The 23,648-nt window shown below is 41.6% G+C and overlaps 1 protein-coding gene across 1 annotated transcript; it reads left to right on the top strand.

Annotated features, from left to right (window-relative positions):
• The first annotated feature begins 7,173 nt into the window (after window positions 1–7,173).
• Window positions 7,174–22,940, top strand: LOC136427783 (WASH complex subunit 5-like). The gene is made up of 25 exons (XM_066416944.1): window positions 7,174–7,257; window positions 7,964–8,189; window positions 8,493–8,599; window positions 9,041–9,220; window positions 9,675–9,800; window positions 10,166–10,391; window positions 11,087–11,200; window positions 11,566–11,737; window positions 12,329–12,453; window positions 12,975–13,104; window positions 13,296–13,408; window positions 15,099–15,265; window positions 15,464–15,539; window positions 16,007–16,171; window positions 16,435–16,602; window positions 17,163–17,264; window positions 17,592–17,771; window positions 18,315–18,530; window positions 19,243–19,417; window positions 19,775–19,958; window positions 20,263–20,392; window positions 20,542–20,638; window positions 21,148–21,307; window positions 21,728–21,815; window positions 22,038–22,940. The coding sequence occupies exons 2-25, from the start codon at window positions 7,968–7,970 to the stop codon at window positions 22,098–22,100; spliced, it is 3,486 nt and encodes a 1,161-aa protein (XP_066273041.1). The 5' UTR covers window positions 7,174–7,257; window positions 7,964–7,967; the 3' UTR covers window positions 22,101–22,940.
• The last annotated feature ends 708 nt before the right edge of the window (window positions 22,941–23,648 follow it).

The following is a 23,648-nucleotide window of genomic DNA, read 5'->3' as shown; positions in this document are numbered from 1 at the left end:
AACAACATGGCGGTGCCCGTTTCATTGTTACGCGCCGATTTGAGGCACAAGACATGGTCGCGTAAAAACTCAATAGATCTCGCACGAAAGGCCAAATCATGCATATAAATGTGTCCCCGTAATGTCAAGAAGCTGTCCAAGGTCCTGCGATACACTTGGAGATCCAAATATAATTTTCGAACGAGACTTGCACACTCAAAGTTGGCCCCAAATGAGCCTTCTTGTGTTAAATTCTGTCGTAGATTTCGCACTGCATGGGGGTTTCCGTGCTACCGTTTCAGCATTATCAGGCGTAATTTACTTCCGGGTCGTAGCAGAAGGGCTTGCGGCCGAACGCGGAAGTGTGGTCAATCTTCACGTTCTATCCAAAGATATGTTAGAATACTTTTCTTATTTTATAATTTGTTATGCAGTGCAAATTAACCGGCTCCTTACTGATCCTTACTGGGCGCCCAGTACGAAACAGACGACACCTACCGGGCATACGTCACCAAAAGTGTCTGTGCTCGCTGCGGTAAGCTAATTTGTATATGCTCAGAAGCAGTTGAGACATACTAAGAGGGCTGAGTTCCGGGAAAAGTTGGAGAAGCCCAAAGAAGACGGTGGCTTCGGCACTCTGGAGGCAACCTTCATGAAAGCAGACCCAATTCTAAAATGAAAGGATTTTCCGTTTGACGTCCGTGCCTATATGGGTGTACACACGCCCTTGAGAAAGCAAGGTTGAAATTGGGTCTATGGAATGACCCAATTCTAAAATGAAAACTTTTACGTTTGACGCCCGTGCCTATATGGGTGTAGACACGACCTTGAGAAGCCAAGGTTGACATTGGGTCAATGGAATGACCCAATTCTAAAATGAAAACTTTTCCATTTGACGCCCGTGCCTATATGGCTGTACACACGCCCTTGACAAGCCAAGGTTGAAATTGGGTCAATGGAATGACCCAATGCTAAAATAAAAACAGTTTCCGATTGACGTCCGTGCCTATATGGGTGTACACACGCCCTTGAGAAGACAAGGTTGAAATTGGGTCAATGGAATGACCCAATTCTAAAATGAAGTACTTTTCCGTTTGACGTCCGTGTCTATATGGGTGTACACACGCCCCTGAGAAGCCAAGGTTGAAATTGGGTCAATGGAATGACCCAATTCTATAATAAAAACTTTTCCGTTCGACGTCTGTGCCTATATTGGTGTACACACGCCCTTGAAAAGGCAAGGTTGACATTGGGTCAATGGCATGACCCAATTCTATAATGAAAACTTTTCCGTCCTACGTCCGTGCCTATGTTGGTGTACACACGCCCTTGAGAGGGCAAGGTTAAATTGGGTCAATAGAATGACCCAATTCTAAAATGAAAACATTCCGTTTGACGTCCGTACCTATATGGGTGTACACACTACATTGAGAAGCCAAAGTTGAAATTGGGTCCATGGAATGACCCGCGTTTCTAAAATCAAAGATTTTTCTGTCCTACGCCGTGCTTATGTTGGTGTACACACGCCCTTGAGAAGCCAAGTTTGAAATTGGATCAATGGAATGACCCAATTCTAAAATGAAGTACTTCTCCGTTTGACGTCCGTGTCTATATGGGTGTACACACGCCCTTGACAAGCCAAGGTTGAAATTGGGTCAATGGAATGACCCAATGCTAAAATAAAAACAGTTTCCGATTGACGTCCGTGCCTATATGGGTGTACACACGCCCTTGAGAAGACAAGGTTGAAATTGGGTCAATGGAATGACCCAATTCTAAAATGAAGTACTTTTCCGTTTGACGTCCGTGTCTATATGGGTGTACACACGCCCCTGAGAAGCCAAGGTTGAAATTGGGTATATGGAATGACCCAATTCTATAATAAAAACTTTTCCGTTCGACGTCTGTGCCTATATTGGTGTACACACGGCCTTGAAAAGGCAAGGTTGACATTGGGTCAATGGAATGACCCAAAATTCTATAATGAAAACTTTTTCCGTTCGACGTCTGTGCCTATATGGGTGTACACACGGCCTTGAAAAGGCAAGGTTGACATTAGGTCAATGGAATGACCCAATATTCTATAATGAAAACTTTTTCCGTTCGACGTCCGTGCCTATATGAGTGTACACACGCCCTTGAAAAGGCAAGGTTGAAATTGGGTCAATGGAATGACCCAAAATTCTATAATGAAAACTTTTCCGTCCTACGTCCGTGCCTATGTTGGTGTACACACGCCCTTGAGAGGGCAAGGTTGAAATTGGGTCAAAGAAATGACCCAATTCTAAAATGAAAACATTCCGTTTGACGTCCGTACCTATATGGGTGTACACACGACATTGAGAAGCCAAAGTTGAAATTGGGTCTATGGGATTACCCAATTCTATAATCAAAGACTTTTCTGTCCTACGCCATGCCTATGTTGGTGTACACACGCCCTTGAGAAGCCAAGGTTGACATTGGGTCAATGGAATGACCCAATTCTAAAATGAAAACTTTTCCGTTTGACGTCCGTGCCTATATGGGTGTACAAATGACCTTGAGAAGCCAAGGTTGAAATTGGGTCAATGGAATGACCCAATTCTAAAAGGAAAACTATTCTGTTTGACGTCCGTACCTATATGGGTGTACACACGCCCTTGACAAAGCAAGGTTGAAAATTGGGTCAATGAAATGACCCAATTCTAAAAGGAAAACTTTCCGCCCTACGTCCGTGCCTATATGGGTGTATACACGCCCTTGAGAAGGCGAGGTTAATATTGGGTCAATGGAATTATTAATGACCCAATTCTAAAAGGAAAACTTTCCGTCCTACGTCCGTGCCTACATTGTTGTACACACGACCTTGAGAAAGCAAGGTTGAAATTGGGTCGATGGAATGACCCAATTCTAAAATGAAAACTTTTACGTTTGACGCTCGTGCCTATATGGGTGAACATACGCCCTTGAGAATGAAGGTTGAAAATTGGGTCAATGAAATGACCCAATTCTCAAATGAAAACTATTCTGTTTTACGTCCGTGCCTATATGGGTGTACACACGCCCTTGAGAAGCCAAGGTTGAAATTGGGTCAATGGAAAGACCCAATTCTAAAATAAAGTACTTTTCCGTTTGACGTCCGTGCCTATATTGGAGTACAGATGCCCTTGAGAAGCCAAGGTTGACATTGGGTCGATGGAATGACCCAATTCTATAATCAAAGACTTTTCCGTTTGACGTCCGTGTCTATATGGGAGTACACACGGCCCTGAGAAGCCAAGGTTGAAATTGGGTCAATGGAATGACCCAATATTCTATAATGAAAACTTTTTCCGTTCGACGTCCGTGCCTATATGAGTGTACACACGCCCTTGAAAAGGCAAGGTTGAAATTGGGTCAATGGAATGACCCAAAATTCTATAATGAAAACTTTTCCGTCCTACGTCCGTGCCTATGTTGGTGTACACACGCCCTTGAGAGGGCAAGGTTGAAATTGGGTCAATGAAATGACCCAATTCTAAAATGAAAACTTTTACGTTTGACGCCCGTGCCTATATGGGTGTAGACACGACCTTGAGAAGCCAAGGTTGACATTGGGTCAATGGAATGACCCAATTCTAAAATGAAAACTTTTCCATTTGACGCCCGTGCCTATATGGCTGTACACACGCCCTTGAGAAAGCAAGGTTGAAATTGGGTCTATGGAATGACCCAATTCTAAAATGAAAGGATTTTCCGTTTGACGTCCGTGCCTATATGGGTGTACACACGCCCTTGAGAAAGCAAGGTTGAAATTGGGTCTATGGAATGACCCAATTCTAAAATGAAAACTTTTACGTTTGACGCCCGTGCCTAAATGGGTGTAGACACGACCTTGAGAAGCCAAGGTTGACATTGGGTCAATGGAATGACCCAATTCTTAAATGAAAACTTTTCCATTTGACGCCCGTGCCTATATGGCTGTACACACGCCCTTGACAAGCCAAGGTTGAAATTGGGTCAATGGAATGACCCAATGCTAAAATAAAAACAGTTTCCGATTGACGTCCGTGCCTATATGGGTGTACACACGCCCTTGAGAAGACAAGGTTGAAATTGGGTCAATGGAATGACCAAATTCTAAAATGAAGTACTTTTCCGTTTGACGTCCGTGTCTATATGGGTGTACACACGCCCTTGAAAAGCCAAGGTTGACATTGGGTCAATGGAATGACCCAATTCTTAAATAAAAGACTTTCCGTTTGACGTCCGTGCTTATATTGTTGTAGACACGCCCTTGAGAAGGCAAGGTTGAAATTGGGTCAATGGAATGACCCAATTCTAAAATGAAAACTTTTCCGTCCTACGTCCGTGCCTGTAGGGGTATGAACACGCCCTTTACAACTGTAGAATGCAAGGTTGAAATTGGACCAGTATATGTAGAAACAATCCCTTAAGAGTGCAAAGTTGAAACCGCTTCAAAGGATCGCCACAGTTCGGACATAAAAGAATTGTCCGTCCTAAGAAGTGGGTGTATAACCAACGAGGCATATGATAAAAAAAGTCAATCTTCCCCCACGACCTCTGCTTGGAAAGTAGGTTATATGGGTATAAATTACACAAAAGCCACTAAGAGTGCAAAAAACATTCCGTCCTTATAGTGTACGACCGTAAGTTCCTAACAATGAAAACTCACACGTATGGAATGGAACTTACAAACTTTTCCAAACAAGAGTTTCCCGTCTTTAGTTAGCGGATAGAACCCGCTTAATAATGCAATTCTAAACGTTCTTAAGAAACGCTCTTAGCTATGATTTTCAGGGTATAAGAGCTGAAAACAGTGTAAACTAGAAAGTGTGTTAGGACATTATATACAATGCCCTCGTTCTATTGACGCAATGTCAACCTTGCCTTTTTAAACCCCCGTCCCAAATCAAGAATTCAGCTCGGCTGACGTGTCGGCGAGCTCCAAATGGGTATTTTCGGCCGAAGGACGGCCGACGTTCTGTCGATTATGCCGGCTTCGGTCAATTTTTAGAAATCAAATTGATCCAAATATGCTCGGGCGATTTTGAAATTCGGCGAGCTTTGGGAGATTTACGAATTCGGCCGACGCTCGCATGAATATTGACGCCGGCTTAAGGGCGTGTGTACACCCATATAGGCACGGGCGTCAAAGTAAAAGTTTTCATTTTAGAATTGGGTCATTTCATTGACCCAATTTTCAACCTTGCTTTGTCAAGGGCGTGTGTACACCCATATAGGTAAGGACGTCAAACAGAATAGTTTTCCTTTTAGAATTGGGTCATTCCATTGACCCAATTTCAACCTTGGCTTCTCAGGGCCGTGTGTACTCCCATATAGACACGGACGTCAAACGGAAAAGTCTTTGATTATAGAATTGGGTCATTCCATCGACCCAATGTCAACCTTGGCTTCTCAAGGGCATCTGTTCTCCAATATAGGCACGGACGTCAAACGGAAAAGTACTTTATTTTAGAATTGGGTCTTTCCATTGACCCAATTTCAACCTTGGCTTCTCAAGGGCGTGTGTACACCCATATAGGCACGGACGTAAAACAGAATAGTTTTCATTTGGGAATTGGGTCATTTCATTGACCCAATTTTCAACCTTCATTCTCAAGGGCGTGTGTTCACCCATATAGGCACGAGCATCAAACGTAAAAGTTTTCATTTTAGAATTGGGTCATTCCATCGACCCAATTTCAACCTTGCTTTCTCAAGGTCGTGTGTACAACAATGTAGGCACGGACGTAGGACGGAAAGTTTTCCTTTTAGAATTGGGTCATTAATAATTCCATTGACCCAATATTAACCTCGCCTTCTCAAGGGCGTGTATACACCCATATAGGCACGGACGTAGGGCGGAAAGTTTTCCTTTTAGAATTGGGTCATTTCATTGACCCAATTTTCAACCTTGCTTTGTCAAGGGCGTGTGTACACCCATATAGGTACGGACGTCAAACAGAATAGTTTTCCTTTTAGAATTGGGTCATTCCATTGACCCAATTTCAACCTTGGCTTCTCAAGGTCATTTGTACACCCATATAGGCACGGACGTCAAACGGAAAAGTTTTCATTTTAGAATTGGGTCATTCCATTGACCCAATGTCAACCTCGCCTTCTCAAGGGCGTGTGTAACGTTACACCCATGTAGGCACGGACGTAGGACGAAAAAGTTTTCCTTTTAGAATTGGGTCATTTCATTGACCCAATTTCAACCTTGCTTTCTCAAGGTCGTGTGTACAACAATGTAGGCACGGACGTAGGACGGAAAGTTTTCCTTTTAGAATTGGGTCATTAAATATTCCATTGACCCAATATTACCTCGCCTTCTCAAGGGCGTGTGTACACCCATATAGGCACGGACGTAGGGCGGAAAGTTTTCCTTTTAGAATTGGGTCATTTCATTGACCCAATTTCAACCTTGCTTTCTCAAGGGCGTGTGTATACCCATATAGGCACAGGTGTCAAATGAAAAGTTTTCATTTTAGAATTGGGTCATACTCAATTTTAACCTTGCCTTCTGAAGGGCGTGTGTACACCCATATAGGCACAGACGTGAAACGGAAAAGTATTTTAAGTATGTTATAGAACACTTACGAAGTTTTGCTAAAGAACAGTATCAAGCCTGTATTTAGTTGGCGGGTATAACCCGTTTGATAATGCAATCTTAACGTTGTCCATGGAACGATTTTCAGTTATAATTCGGAGGGTATAAAAGCCAAAAATTTTAACAGTATAAGTAGAAAGTGTGCCAGAACATTATATACAATGCCATCGTTAACGTTACTTTAAAACGTGTACTACAGTGCGCCGCCTCCTTGCGCGCTTCCCGCCCGAACACAGTCAACTGTCATCAGAATCAACACGAAACATTTCTTTTGCTTTGTCTTGCCAGTATTCTGCCGTCACGCTGAGTGTGACCCGGAAACAGTGGAGTGTTGCCCTCAAACCGCATGCCGCGAAACCCCCATATGGTGCGTTCATGGTCCGGAGTGTAATACTTAAACCATAGGGAAAACCTCGGAAAATGTGTCATCTTTAACTCGAGAAATCTTGCTTCTTGGAGAAGTTTAGATACCCCGCTTTATTGCAGGGGCTTGAGGAACGTCTTGACATTACGAGGACACATTTATATGCATGATTTGGCCTTTCGTTCGAGGACTATTGAGTTTTTACGTGACCATGTCTTGTGCCTCAAATCGGCGCGTAACATCATGAAAACACCGGAACGGGAACTTTTTCCACCCTAAAACTCCTACGACTGAGTTTATCAAGGCTTGTGTAGCTTAACAGGTTAGTGCACATAATGTTTCACCACATCACCAACGTTGAGTGCTATATCACAACTGTAACATGCTTTTTTAAGGGTATTATTATCGCTTCCGGTGGATGGGGGGTGGGGCTAGGTCTATTCCAAAGGGAACTGATTTAAGTTACTTTTTGAAAGACCAAGGACGTTTAGATGCTATCAAACAAGATGTGCAATGTAGCAGATATCTCTGCCACTAAAAAGATATATTTCAGAATGCAAATCTGATGAGATCGAAGACTATAATCTACAGTCTACTCATGACAAGTAAAGAAACCTGAATATGTAGCATAATATTATTTGAAAATGGTCCTTTGGAATTGATCACTGTTGCAATGGCTTTGATAGGGAACGTGTCTAGAACAATTTGATACCTTCGAATGGACAGGTGTTATAAATATGAAACAAGGTGTATGAAATAACAGAAAGATAGATGGAAGGTTTAGAAAAACATTCCCAGCTAAGGAAATGGAAAGCCATTCTGGGAAGATGAGGAACTTCTACATCAGTACATGATATAGCCTGGATGCCAGGCCCCAACCTCTATAATATCCATTGTGCAGGGTCTAACTCATTGGGGCCTGTGGTAAAATTTTCTTGGGGGCATTTTGGCCCTGGAGCCGAGGAGCTAGCCTCTGTAGGCCCTGGAAACAGTCTGGCTAACATGTTTTTGTTGATGTCTGTACACAGTGCCATGGATTTCCTGGCAGAAGATAACCTCTGTGGGAGGACCTTGCTCCGACTGGTCTCCCGCGGTAACGCCATCATCGCAGAACTGCTGCGTCTGTCGGAGTTCATCCCTCCCGTGTTCCGCCTGGACAACAAACGTGACCAGGAGGTCTACGGCGACATCATCACGGACTTCTCCTACTTCCGTCAGCAGGATTACTTCGACCACAACATCGAGAAACGACCAGTAAGATAATCACATCTAGATCTTATGAAAAATCTCCTAGTCTTAGAAAGGTTGTAGAATATGTAGAATTTATGAGGCCCTATGCAAGTTAGAAGTAAACAACTCAAGTTAATCTCGTCCAAAAATGAATTGTACTTACTGCTGGTACAGTAGATTTTGCTTTAACTTTAGCTTAAGCACCAAATACTCAATTGACGAACAAGGTTTTGTTCCCATCAAATCAATAATTCAAGTGATTATTGCGATCAATTTTCTTTAATGCCTATGCTTTTAAATGTAATTTGTTTAATTCCTACCCGACAGGACTTGCAGGATCTTGATGAACAGTTCAGAGAGAACAATATTGACATCCTGACCAGGTTCTATCTGGCATTTGAGAGCATCCACAAGTATGTCACAGATCTAAACAGGTGAGACTGATGCATTCTTATATTACCAAATTTACACTGTTTCTAAAGAGCATAGAGGCCATCTGACCTGGTCCAAGTCTGAAACAGAGGTGTAAAAAGAGAAAGTGATCTCGAAACAGTTGAGCTCACTGAAGATCTTACTCTTCCACTGGTCATGACAGAGAAGATAGACGCTATGTACAGTATTTACATTTTCATTGTACTGGGGAAATTCCTCTAGCTCTTTTGAGTACAATAAGCCATGGATCACAACTTAACGTCCATCCAAAGGACTGCAACCCTTTCCACTAGCATGCATGTTGGGTGAGGGACAACAGCCAGGATTCGAACTCCCAACCTACTAGTATTGTGATCCAGAGGCAGGGTCACTAACTTTTGGACAACGCATGCTACTGGAACAATGTTTCAAAGGTCATCATTGATGTTTACTTTCTCGTCTAGATACCTTGAGGATCTCCAGGAGGGAGTGTACATCCAGCAGACCATGGAGTCTGTCCTGTTGAACGAGGATGGGAAACAGCTGATGTGCGAGTCCCTGTTCCTGTACGGCACCATGCTGCTGGCTGTGGACATGAAGTTTGAGGGAGTCATCAGGGAGAGGATGCTTGTCTCCTACCACAGGTAGGCTTGTCTTCTTCCATAAATACATCTAAGATATAGTGTATCTTTGTAGTCCTGTTAGGTATGGAATGTCTAGGTTGAAAGATGTAAACATTAAAGATTAGCATACACATTATACATAGACTGAAACAATAGAGAGATGGTGAGTAAATGTACACAATGGATTTTATCCCATCATGCCACAACTCATCAAAGCTAGTCCCTAAAGCACCACACATCAGTAAATTAGCTCGCCCAAAGAGTGTACGAGATCTAAAGGACATTTTCGGCAGCAATGCAGCGAGTGTCCTTTTGATCACCGTCCAAGTGACACAGTAGATTTTCAGGTGAAAAGCTATTTTCAACTCTGGCAATTTTGAAATTCGGGGATCTTCTGGCAGTCAAATGCTGCCACAGGTTGTTGACAGTGTGTCACTGGCTTACTAGTAATAGCATTACCATGTACCACCTACAGGTACAGTTCTGCACGTGCGGTGACGGACTCCAACATTGACGACGTCTGTAAGCTGCTGAGGAGCACAGGCTTCTCCCCTGTACCAGGTGCCAAGAAACCTGCCAACTATCCAGAATCCTTCTTTAAGTAAGTCTCATTCCTTTCCTATAAATTTTCCAAGGCATCATTGAGGAATTTGACTGTGATTGTGGAAAAAAGGTATTCACAGTGCAACCTTAAAGGTATGAAAGACCTGGTGTCTATTCCTTGTTACCTACTAAGAAAAACATCTTTATTATCGCCAGTAGACCGCATGTCCCCACAGTTCAAGGTAAAACCCTGCTGCATGGCCATCTGGATCGAATTCTATGGATCTGTGGGCCTGAGTTCAATCCTAGTGTCGACCCCATGTATTAGAGGTATGAAAGGCCAGGTGTCTATTCCCTGTTACCTACTCACAAAAACAACTTTATTAGCACCAGTAGACTGATTGTGCGTGCATCTGTTTACAGACGAGTGCCCATCAGACCAGTCTTCATCAGTATGGTGATTGGTCGGCTGAGGTCTGACGACATCTATAACCAGATCTCGGCGTACCCCCTCCCCGAGCACCGCAGCACGGCGCTGGCCACGCAGGCGTCCATGTTGTACGTAATCCTGTACTTCGCCCCAGAGATCCTCCACAACCAGCAGGCCAAGATGAGGGAAATCGTGGACAAACATTTCCCTGACAACTGGGTGAGAAAATAGACAAGCATTATAAGTTGTTGGCATATCGGCGCACTAAATCCATAGTGTGTTTTTTGGCACACTTTTAGACAGATTAGACAAAGAGGCTCAGTAGGTGTCACTCTACCACCCTAGAAGGTCATGTAAAGTGCCTTTCCCGAGGGCACAACGTCGGGGCATGGTGAGCATCGAACCCGGGACCTATTGGTTCCGAGTCCAACCCTCTAACTGTTGCGTCATACCGATCCCACATTTTGAGTAAAGGCCCTCGACTTTCTCACATTTTCACATTAGAAATTGATGGATCAGAAAAAAAAAACTTCGTGTCAGTCATATTGAATAGCTTGTAACTCTTCTCTTGACTAAATATTTATGCCACTTAAAGAGGTTGTAGAATATATTGAATTTCTGAGGCCACATGCAAGGTGGAACTGGAAGTAAATCACTGCGCACATTTGGCTTATTCATGACAGTTTTCATAATGTTTAAGCATAAAAGAAGTACTAGTATTGATTTGTTCCCCCAGTTCATTCTAGTGACGCCGAAGAAGAGTGATTTATGTCACTAGAAACGACCTGAAGTAAATCTCTGGATTTCATTCAGTTGTAGAGTTTGAATTGTCTTTATACATAAAAGAAGTTACATTGTGAATGTCTGGATCATCAGTTGTTTTAGTTTTTTTTTATTCATGTTGTTTTCCGCAGGTGGTGAGTGTGTACATGGGCATCATTGTGAACCTGGTGGAGGCCTGGGATGGCTACAAGGCTGCCAAGACTGCCCTGAACAACACAATAGAACAGGGCAACGTCAGGGAACAGGCAAGGGCACTTCAGTAGTATTCCTCTTGTAGACATATACTGTACAAAGGTAATTTGTTCACATGGCATGACAGCTCCTTGTGTCTCTGAGAGTGAGGGTGTCTTACATGATGTGTACAGGCAGGCTTAACTAGACAGTTCAACACTGCTATCTAACATACAGTGACAGTAAGTTGTATATACATGTACATGTAGTACATTTGACTCAAGCCCTTGTTTCAACAAGGTGTTGTAGACAGACAGACAGACCTCAGCTGGCTGTAGACAGTACATGCTAGACGTTTCTAACTGCCTCATGCATCGCACAACGAGGGAGCCTCTAAGTAAATCTTGTTTTAACACCAATTTTATCCCCCTAACTCCAGTCCATGAAATATGAGCAGTGTGTGACTAAGCTGAACCCTCTGGTGAAGCAGCAGTTGAAGGAAGGTGTGCTGACAGAGGAGTTTGTACTGGACTCCATCCCCAAACTCATGAACATCATCCGGGAGTGTAACGTCACCATCCACTGGATGCTACTGCACACTGTGGAGTCAGGTAGGGACATTGCCTTATGCTTATTTTTTTTTCTTCACTTTCGTGCGTGACCTCTACATGGCCCTGTGGGATGCCCTGCGGCTGTTGGGCTATTTTTGGGCTTGAGGCGGGACCCAGACAAATAGATAGCTGTTAGGTAATCTTGCGAGCACTGGGAGGTATCCCCCCAACCCACAACCCCGGTACCTGGTACAAATTTGTGGTCTCAGGGCCCGACCGGGACTACACCCCCTACAGGCACCAGCGCAATTGGGACCGTAGCATTACAAGGACATACTAGCCACATGCTATCTATCCTGTCTTGCTGAAGCTACTCAAACCAGTGTGCTTCACAATTGGCACCTTGTGAATTTCAAAGTACATGTAGATAGTTGTGTTAGGATTGAATATAAAACTTGGAAAAGCATCTTTGGAGTTGGTTGTGACAAAGAGCTTTCCACAACTAGCTTCAGTTGATCTGATTCATTCTACCATCAGTAGTTCTACATGCATATGGTGCCAACTTGCAGTAACTAGACTAGGAATATTTTATCATAACGAGTATTAACTTTAGAGTTATGAGAATTCACTTCAGATAATTTGTTCTGTCAGGTGCTGACCTGAACAAGCGGTGCCGACAGCTGAGAGAACAGGTGATAGCCGACAGCAGGTACAACCCCGGGGTCCTGTTTGAGTTACTTCTCAACACAGCACAGCTGGAACTCAAACTGAAGGAGGTACAGAGGATGGACTGATCTAGCTTATCCAGTTTTAGTCTACAAGCTGCTGTGATGACAAATTTGTGTAATCTCCAAGCAGATCTACAGGTGGCAATGACAGTATCCAAAGGGCAAAGCAGTATTATTGGCGAAAGCAGTATTATTGGCGAAAGCAGTATTATTGGCCACCAAGCCAAAAATACTGCTTTCGCCCTTCGGATACTGTCTTTGCCACTGATAGATCTTCTCGGAGATTTGAAAAAATTGCGTTGCTCAGCACAGATATTTAAAGATCTTTTATTGGTACAAATTTACCTTGTACAGTCACATGAACCTTAGGACAGTCATGCTTGTCTGCTAGCAATCCAATCCAAATAGATATTAGAGGCTTATCAACTTTCCGTGTTCCACTCTTAAACAGACTCTAAATCCTTTCATTGAATACATATATTTTATTTAATAATATACTATGTGCAATGAGTTTTTCTCTTTGCTTTGTAGACAGTCTGAATTAAAGTTTTTACCATGTTTCCTTTTAGATGTTCAAGCAGATGCTACATGATAAACAGATCAAGTGGGAACAGTGTAAGAAGGAGGGGTCAGAGAGGGTAGCCGAGCTGGGGGAAGTGTTCTCAGGAACCAAACCTCTCACAAGGGTGGAGAAAAATGGCAAGTAAACCTGTCAAAAGTGATTTTCATCCCTTTATTCTATAGATATTCGTAACATTTGTTGATAGGGTTCATTCAGCAAAGAATTCACACATTAGCATATTTGTGTTAAGTTAAAGGAAGTCATAAGTATATATGTGATGGAAAGACTTGATGTCACAATTAGCATTGTTTGTCCTATGTTAATGTAGAGAACCTACAGGCCTATTTCAATGAGACAGCCAAACAGATCACCTCCTTGAGCTATGAAGACTCCACCTCTGCTGGGAGGAAGATTGTTCAGCTCATCCAAGCTCTGGAAGAGGTAATCCTGCTTTCTTCTGCATACATTCTTTAAGTAAGACAAATAGTAATGTGCTCTGTATCTTAATGTTTTGATCACCACAAAAAATAAGTCATTAATTTTAAGATTTAACAACATTGGCTCCCAAACAAAGTGTGGGAAAGAAAAATGTAAAGCTGGAGATAGCCCTGGTAGAACCATCCCCACAATCCCAAGAGACTGCCAGTGGTTATTATCTTCGCCGTGTACTATAGTACTCGGGGAAGATTATGTTTTCAGTTGAGCCAGCTGTTTGGTGGGTCTGTATGTATGTCAAGAGCATAACTCAAGAGACCTTCGATGAATCTTTATGATTTTTGGTAGGTGTGTAGTGGTTGTGCAAAGGAAGGTCAAGTTAAAAAATGGTTCACCTTGCGTTTTTCAACAGTACTGCAGCGTTTGTATGTAGGCAAAAAATGTGTCGGAAACGTGGATGGATCTTCATGATTTTTTGCAGGTGTGTAGATGTTGTGAAAACGGAGGTAAAGTTCAAAAATGGTCCTACTGGCATTTTCCGTCGGTACTGCAGCGGGCTTTGTGTGGATGTGTATTTCGTTGTGGACAACATAACTCAAAAAGCTGTTGATGGATCTGTATGATATTTAGTGCATGGGTAGGGTTTACAAAAAGGAAGGTCAAGTTCGATAATGGGCGTTCTAGCGGGTTCCTCAGGTACTGCAGCGGAGCTTCAAAATTTTAGAGCATATTTTCTGAAAGTGCTATGGTCATGATTTTTGTGTGGTAGATAGCTCACGCCACAGGAATTAAGTTGTGTAAGTTTGGGCCCCTTAGCTTCTTGTTTGGAACTGCAGTGGGTGTTTTTGTTTTGACCTTCGGACATGAATAACTTGAGAAGGGGTCGACAGATCGTCGTGAAGGTTGGTATGTAGAGAGCTCAGATGGTGTTTTACACAATCAATGACTTATTATGCAAATCAGGAGCTAATCTGCATAATTAGTAAGGATAGTTTGTAAATCCAAGTACATTTCACAATGGGCCATGTGACAGTGTTCCCAAAACAGGTCAACAGAGGGCCTTGCCTAAAAGTATAAATAAACGAATTGGGCACATAAATAAACAGTTGGGACAATCACACTACACTCCAAGCAGATGTGTGGGTCCGGTTGGTTTTTAACGTGTTCAGTTTAGCCATTTGTGTCCAACACATGGTTGGAGACATAACGGAAAGGGGACAAAATAGAAAGCCTGACAAAAGCACCTAAAAACATGTCAAAAACCAGCACTCCTCTGCTCAGAGAGTACACTGCACCAAAACTGCACCACTGCTAGGTATTACCTAGCACCGTATGAACAAGTCACATGTATGTCTTGCAAAATGTGTATGATATGGAGTAAAGATTTATTTTATTCATACATATTGACTGTACCATTTAATCATAACTTTCAATATTTTTGATGACCAGTTATAACATATATCAGCACACTATACACATATACTAGTCCTGTACCACCAAATGATTTTTATCCCTATCTAGACTGGCCTCATTCTCCCCAAATCGTAACTTTCAAATGGTATGGTGTATGATCAAATTTGCTGGGGGTGATAAGCATGTAAATATTAATCACTCTCCTTAATAAGCCTTGATTATTTGGCGAAGATAATGTGTTCGTGGAACTCTAGTTCAGTTTTAATTTATGTATCCCCTCCAGGTGCAAGAGTTTCACCAGCTGGAGGCTAACCTGCAGGTGCGCCAGTTCCTTGCCGACACGCGGAAGTTTCTTCACCAGATGATCCGCACCATCAACATCAAGGAGGAGGTGCTCATCACCATGTCTATCGTGGGAGACCTTTCCTACGCATGGAACATCATTGACAAGTAAGAGCAAAATTTAGCAGTTTTCGTACATGCAGATATTAGATTTTGTCACTACAAAACCATATCTAATGCTAGTAGAAGGAAAAGAAGTAAGTTATTAAGAGTTCACTTGCTTGAAATTGATGTCTTTGTCATAAGATTTCTGTCATCTATTTTGAGAAGATTTTCAGAAAGATATGTTTCCTATTTTTTCCCAAGTTACACAGGGTACATGCAGCAGGGTATCAAGAGGGACCCATCTCTGGTCACCAAACTCAGGGCCACCTTCCTCAAGGTATATACTCCTAAGTTTACTCAACAGTACATACATGTAACTAAAATTTTATGTATTAGACTGTGTTTTATCATAATGTAGAAAGTGAAAGTGATATCGATCCAGTCTAGCTCACTGAAGAGCTATTCTTCGTGGGTAGTGTCAGAAAAGACAGGCACTATGTACAGTATTTACAGGTTCATTGTACTGGGGAAATTACCCTTAGGTTATCTCTTTTCAACATTTACAATGAACAGTGGACCACGGCTTAATGTCCCGTCCAAAGGACTGCGACCTTTTCTGGTAGTGTGCATGTTGTGTGAGCTACATGTACACAGCCGGGATCAAACTCACAGCTTCTAGTTAAAGAGGCAAGGCCGCTAACCACTGGACTATGCACGCTACTCATTTAGCCAATTGTAACCATGATATACAACAATTATTGTATCCCATTACTTCTTCATTTTGTATATCTTCCTTGTCCCCAGCTTGCCTCAGCTATGGACCTGCCCCTGCTGCGTATTAACCAGGCCAACAGTCCAGACCTGATCAGTGTGTCCCAGTACTACTCAGGCGAGCTGGTCACCTACGTCAGGAAGGTGCTACAGATCATCCCGGAGACCATGTTTGGGCTTCTGGGAATCATCATTAAGGTATGTGGATATACAATCATTATTATATTGGACCAGGTATTACAGACTTACTGACCACATTCACATTGCACATGTTACCTGTGTTTATCAAATTTTGGCATCTTGTTTCTTTCTTGGATCAAACAATGTTCAGAGAGATTTCTTCACGTAAATAAATTTTGGGTCCGCTGCTCTTCTGTCTTCCTCTTTCATGTCTTTCTAATTGTAACTGGCATTGCTTTGCAGTGTACGTGTTGTTTTCTTCATTCTTCTTCTCCCAACAGATGCAGACCAGTCAGATTAAGGAGGTCCCCACCCGTCTTGAGAAGGACAAGCTGAAGGAGTATGCCCAGCTGGAGGAGAGAACCAAGGTGGCCAAGCTCACTCACGACATCTCTGTCTTCACTGAGGGCATCCTCATGATGAAAACTACACTTGTTGGAATCATCAAGGTAAATCCCTGATTTTTCATGGCTTACATGTATGTCTAGAAACTAAATACAGTCAGGCCAGGATTCAGTAGCCACTCAAGGGACTGAGGAAAATGGTTGCTCAGGACAGGTGGTTGATTTGGACAGGGTGGGATTATCTATGTTTGTGAGTAGAGGTGGTTGCCTGCACCAGGCTTGACTGTATATATATGAGGGATTTTGCTGACGAAGGAATAAAATTCATTCTGTTATATACACACTATAACAAGTGTAACATACAAAAATATGTTGCAACGAATGACTATGGACAGAATACAGAATATTGACTTATTTTCATACACCGAATAAGATTATGGAATATTTTTATATCTTTGTAAACAATTGTTTTGTTCTCTTTTCTTAATGTTATGTCCCTTACCTCTTTCATTGAACTCTTGAAAAACGGCCACGGCCAAAGAGTATGTAAACTTTCAGGGTTAAATAAAGATTGAAAAATGAATGATAGTAATTCTATTGGATGCCATATTCAAGTACTTGCTGTTGCACATGTCTCTCCATAATGATTATAATCCATTTTGCAGGTTGACCCAAAGCAGCTGTTAGAAGATGGCATCAGGAAAGAGCTCGTGAAGAGGGTGGCCTACGCACTACACCAGGGGCTCATCTTTAACCCTAAGTCAAAGGTGCACTGATCTCTATCTATCAATCAATCAATCAAAAATCTGTATTACAACTGGATAGTCCTGTTTTTCTGGATTTTTCAAGTTAGCATTTAGTAGTTAGTTTTCAAGTTAGCATTTAGCATTGCAGTTAGTATTTTTTGTCATGTTCTCATCTCCAATAGAAAGCAGAATTTTGGATGCCTTTGTTTTATGTAGCAATAGGTTTCAACCGTTTCATCATTTGCTGTGTAATACGTTGTAAGGTCATTCATCACAGCAAGTACAGTTTTGAGATTCAGTCTTCATAGGCAAAAGAAAAATGTTGTCAAAACTGTTATTTTTTTGTAGGTGAGTGAGCTCATTCCAAGGCTGAATGCTATGGGTGCGGTGATGGACGGATTCAGACGGTCCTTTGAGTACATCCAGGACTACGTCAGCATCTCAGGACTGAAGATCTGGCAGGAGGAGGTGTCCAGGATCATCAACTACAACGTGGAGCAGGAGTGCAACAGTTTCCTCAGGATCAAGGTGGGAGGATTGTTTCTCTTTTGAGTTTTGGATATTCAGAGAACTAAAGGCGGTATCTCACTGGACTGTGGCACGTTGGCGACCTTACTGCAACCGAGCATTCAGCAAATTTTATTGATAAAAAAGAAATCTTTTTACGCTTTGTGTATTTGTTGTCTTTTTAGTCTTACTTGTACCTTGTATGTGATATTCCCATTATAAAGTCAAGGGTAACACAAATTGAGGTTGCCAAATTGTCGCAGTCTAGTGACATACCCGCTTTAGTTCTCTGAATGTCCAAAACTCTTGTAACATATGTCATATTCTTGCAAAACTGGATAATACAGGTGCACGTAGCTGTTTATTCTTATGTTGACATAACTTTAGAAAGTAGTTGTTTCATGTTTTCTCAAACTCTTGATATTTTTGTGTAAGTCTGCCACTTTATAATGCATTTTCATTTAGAAATATACTCTGCTTAAGTACCACAGTGGGATGCTATATGTCACCATAATCTGAAGTCATTCCTGACAATTGAACATCTCAGGTGTCTCTATTTTGCAGGTGTCTGATTTCCAAAGTCTGTACCAGTCTAAAGACATTCCAATTCCCAAATTTGCACCTGTGGATGCATCGGTCAACTTTATTGGCCGTCTGGCCCGAGAGGTCCTCCGCATCACTGACCCGAAACTGACCACGTACATCGACCAGATGACCGCCTGGTACGACAACAAGAGCAAGCAGGAGATCATAACAAACAGGCTCTTTACTAAAGTACAGGTAAGACCATTTTGTAGCAAACTATATCTAGTAGTGTGCTGCTTGCCCCCTCCTGGCTGTTCAAACCCATTTAACACAAGTCATGATAGCTCGATTGGTATCAGCCTCACAGTTAAAAAAGCTTCTATTTCCAATTAGTTGGTAACTGGGAGACATCGGTTCAAATCCGAGGTAGGGTATCCTGGCCAGAGTTACATTTTGTCTTTTTGAAGGGACATAAAATGGAGATCCCGTGATTGAGGAGGTGCCTCGAGCACATTAGAAAGGCTCAACAACAGCCTCATTACTCACATGAGTACCTTCTGGCTGTACTTCAGATGAATATACATGTAGATCTCAACTGCAACAAAGAAAGCTAGCGTTTCAATCTTTCCTATCTCGTTTTAGGATGATAATTCAGATGATTAGTCTTTTCTAAATGCATTCCATTGCATAATGCACAGAGGAGGCTGATACTAGAGGCAACCACAGTTCCTGACCCTCAGACTTGAGGATGGGATTAGTTGTTGGTAGTCCTTCTACTAGTTTTAGTCGAAGACAACTGTCAGTGTACTCAAGGGATTAGGTACAGGAACAGGTTTTGCATTATAGAGCTGAACATTACCACAACCCTATAATTACACATTGTAATCTACATTTTCTTTAGTGAAGTATATATTGCATTAAGGACTGGGACCTGGTAACTACAAACCTGATGTTGTTCCTCTTACAGAAGAGCCTGGGTACGTTTGGTCTGACGGGTCTGGACCGCCTGCTGTGCTTCATGATCGTGCGCGAGCTGCAGAACTTCCTGGCCGTGCTGCAGCGGGGCGTGCTGCGGGACAAGTCGTGGCTGGACATGTTCGCCAGTCTCATGAAGAGTCTCAACCCTGTCAGGGGCATCGTGGGTAAGGCACTGTCTGTCTGTCTGTTTCAGGGCAATAGCACTGCAAGTTCTTTCCTGAAACATAAATAGTTGGTGTATAGCCTTAAATGGATTACTGTCCCTAGACAGTGGAAGCTGAGTGATAATACAGGGTATAAGAGCGAGAGTTTGATAATTACTCAGAACATGGGACACAAGGTCAGGAAAAAGCTCAGTATTCTTGGTCACATTAAACTCAGGAAGACAGTTGGAAAATTATGAGTTTGATCTTCAAAGTTTGATGCAATATGCCACAAAGGCTTGTTTTCCTTTTTATATCATTGCTCCATTTACCCAGTCCATAACTCGTTCACCCTGACAAATTCTCCCTGTTCCTTAGCCAATGCCACCAAGGTGTACCCTCAGGCCTGCACCAAGGCCAGTAAGATGTGGCAGCTGTTTTTAGAGGTCATCCTGAAGGTCGGACAGATCCAGCTGCTGAGGAGACAGATCGCCTACGAGCTCAACTTCTCCTGCAAGTTTGACTCCAAGTTCCTGGCCTGTGCACTGCAGACATTCAACGAGTGAGTCCAAAATATCATACGATCATGGCTTTTTGCAGACTTAGATGTACTTTTTCATGCACTATGCTCATCATACCCTTTCCATCTCATTTTTACATATTGTAGTGACATCCATTAAGAACATTGCCATTCCTTGGTATTTTTATTGGTGTTTTGACCTACTTTGGACAAAAGTAGGTACCTTTGACAACAGTAAAAGAATCATGATTGAAAAAATGACAGTTTTTCCAGAAGTATGATGATTGTGGAGATAGGATTGTGCTTTTTATTGCATTTACTAAAACATTTTCTGAACTTTCCTTAGGTCTCTACTGGCCAATATAGAGGCCCACTACCAGGACCCTTCCCTGCCCTACCCTAAGGAAGACAACCCACTCATGTTTGAGTTGACATCCTATCTAGAATGTGCTGGCATCAACAACCCCCTTAACAAGGTAAAATAGCAGCATCACTACTATCTACATATGGTGTATGGTCAAGTTGTCTTGTTATCTAACCTTTGATGATGTGTAAGACTTTCCATTGTACAATTATGTGCATTGTATGCTTAGAACTTGATCTGTACTGTCGTATCTGTCTACAGATCTATGTGACAACCCAGAGGCTGGCGTACCTGCCCCTGCTGAACTTCCTTTTTGTGATCTCACAGTTATCAAGGCTTCAATATGTCAAGGCTGTCGGTAAGACAATTAGTTTTAGAGCATTTTGTGGGGACAAAGCAATTGCCTCTTTTTAAGTTAACCTTTCCTAAGATATCACATATTTATTAGGTGAGACAAACTAGTAGTCATGTACTACGTCGTCCCTGTGTTTTCTCCCATATCGGAACATGTATTATATAGCTGAATAGTATGCTACATGTATATGCTTAATGATAAGGCCCCCTTTCCACAAGATGGTGATCACTCAGTTACCAATTTGAGCGACCAAATTTGGATTTGTTTGAACCTTGAATTTATAATTTGAATATGATGCATAATATAAAAGTATGATTGACAAGACAACAAAACAATTTTGCCGAATGTAAGAAGATTCATTCTGACCCATGAAATTTATTGAGCAACCTGTCAAATGTTTGGTCACTTAGCAGTCGTAGCCTCTAGTGGAAGCTGTGGTCAATAAATGAATAATTGTTGTAACCAGCTGTACCCACTCGAGAAACCTATCATTCCCCATTTGTTTTCTTCAGGTGATCTTGTGTGTAAGAAGCCCACGGACGGGTTGGATGGCGTGCCGTTTGTAGTCGGTACCATCACCCTCCTCAAGCAGTTCCACAAAGAGAACACGGACCACTTCCTGGCCCTGCTGGGACAGTACGTCAGGTCGATGGTAGACAGCACTGCCAGCAAGTAGGTTTACTTTCACAATGATAATCATGCTACAGTAGGGGCATCTTTACAAGATACCTTTAGAACGCGTGCAGCTAGATGTGCAAGAGTTAGGTGTGACAGGCCGTTCAGTGTATAACCAGCTGCTGCCCCGCCGCGTGCCTGTGACGCTGTGTGTCATGCCAAAGGGCGGTTTTACCGGCTATATAGAAACAGATACAGATGCTGGGTTTTTAGCAACACCTTAAGGGTGATACCCTAACTCACAGTCCATTTCCTTGCCCTGCTAGACCAGTATGATAGACAGCACATCCAAGGAGTAGGAATAAATAAAGATTACAAAGTTACAATCATCTTATGTCTTTTAAAGTCTTAGATATCAACTCATAAACAGAGACACAGAGAAAATACTAACTTTCCACCTTTTGAACTATTTTGCAGCTCCAAGTCGACCGGCCTGTCAGAAGAAGTAGTGAATGTTTTAGCCTACCTGGAGATGTACATGTACTACAGTGAGCTACCGAGAAAGGTAAGGTGTCAGCTTCTAGGGTTTGCTTTAAGTTAGAAGTCCTGTATGAAAGTTCAGAGAAAATACGCAGATGTGTATGGAATGTAGTGTGTAATATGGTATGTGGAGGTCACCTTTGATTCTGTTTGAAAGCTGGCTCTTCTATTGTATAATCTTTTTCTGTACAGGAACATGTCTTATTGCTCCTAATGCATGTTTGCTTCCGTTCTCTCTCCCCTCCAGGCAGTGGAAGCACACATTCCCAGCTATCTATTTGATGAGTTCAGAAGCAATGTTCAAACATAGAACCTGCCCTGCAAAGAGATGTTTGAAAATCAAGGTTTCAGCCCAACAGGTATAGCCATTGCAGGTACAGTGTGCCTTGGATTACTTTTCATGAGTTAAATGAAATACATGTTACAGCTCTACTGTGAAATGATATCATTCACCTACAATACAAGAAAGTACAGTACTCACCAAGACTTAGTGATCTACAGCTACATGCAATTAGTCACCTGATAAAGTATGTTGTAGGTTTTCACAAAACTACTATGTTTACATCATGATATTCTAATGGAATTGATGTAATTGTTACTTAATGTATGAAATTGTCTTTCGACATTTATGAAGAATTGAAATAAAATATTAAGTCTTCAAATTGAGAATTTACCAGTTGGCTGCATACAATGTACCTCTTGTGAATTGTTTTCAAATTGCAAAGAAAGTAATCCGATGTAGAATCTACTTTCTTTCATTTACTATGAAGGATTATGTAGATTTATGGAAATGAGCACCTGTCTAAAATAATTTGTTTTCCCTTGCCATCAACAACAAAGGAAACCACTTTGTAAATTCTTATCTTAGTTAAGAAAATTAATCAAGTTGTAGAGAAACACAATACATTTTGGTGTCAAGAACAATGTAAATCAATGTACTGTTACAGTAATTAATAAATGATAAACATTTAAGTCACCATAAGATACTAAATATGAGTCAGAGCTTTTGGTTACAAAATGTAAAAATGCAAGGCTACAACATAAGCACTTATGTCCTATCATGATGACACCATTCTCTAAGATTCCCTCAAAATGTTCCATGAAGTTTGTTTAAGAGTTCAGTGAATTGAATAAATATAAATTAAAGCAGTCTGATTGTCACTGTTATTTTCCTTTGTATGATAAAGCATAAGCAAGTACCTCTGCCTTTACACACTAAATGAAATTACTACAGGTTTTCTTGCAACTTCACCAGACATCTGTGATTCTTTATGAGTATCAATAAATACAAATCAATGATATTATCATAAAATATGAAAGTTGAAAATGAAACATGAATGAGATGCATGAGTGAGTTGGAAACTTTTTAAAAAATATACCTTTATTGACTCTTCAAATGCTTAGAAGATATTACATAAAGGGCCAACAATATTCCCAAGGAAAATCTATGATCCCCACATACATTTCCAACCTAGTGTGAAGTTATGTGAATGCAGGTACATGATATTCATGAATGCATGTCAGTGTTTGTTTTTTAACTTTTGATTCCATTGACATAAACTAAGATCGAGTATTTGAAAGATTCTGTACAGAGGTCTTACCAAAACACAGCCTGATTTTACTTATCACAGACCAATAGATCTAAATATACAAAGATTTGGCATTCTTTATGACATTTGGCCCTCCATCAAACAGAATTGGAATATTCCAGACTGCTAAATCGTTAATGAACTTATTATGAAGAAGAGTCTTAGAGTCTTTTAGGTACATTACCGGTACTAGATTCCTCAAGCTTGCTTTATTTGTAATCGTAACGTTAGATGAATGTTAAATAACTGAAGAAAATGATAACGTTACT

This window comes from Branchiostoma lanceolatum, chromosome 2, assembly GCF_035083965.1.
Source record: "Branchiostoma lanceolatum isolate klBraLanc5 chromosome 2, klBraLanc5.hap2, whole genome shotgun sequence".
NCBI lineage: Eukaryota > Metazoa > Chordata > Leptocardii > Amphioxiformes > Branchiostomatidae > Branchiostoma > Branchiostoma lanceolatum.
Note: the sequence above shows the minus strand (reverse complement) of the source record. Positions and strands in the feature narration are given on the sequence as shown.

Excerpts from the sequence above, each read along its gene's own strand:
- LOC136427783 (XM_066416944.1), top strand. The coding sequence starts at position 7,968 with ATGGATTTCCTGGCAGAAGATAACCTCTGTGGGAGGACCTTGCTCCGA. Across the intron at positions 9,801-10,165 it reads TATCCAGAATCCTTCTTTAA|ACGAGTGCCCATCAGACCAG; the intron begins GTAAGTCTCATT and ends ATCTGTTTACAG. Across the intron at positions 18,531-19,242 it reads GGCTCTTTACTAAAGTACAG|AAGAGCCTGGGTACGTTTGG; the intron begins GTAAGACCATTT and ends TTCCTCTTACAG.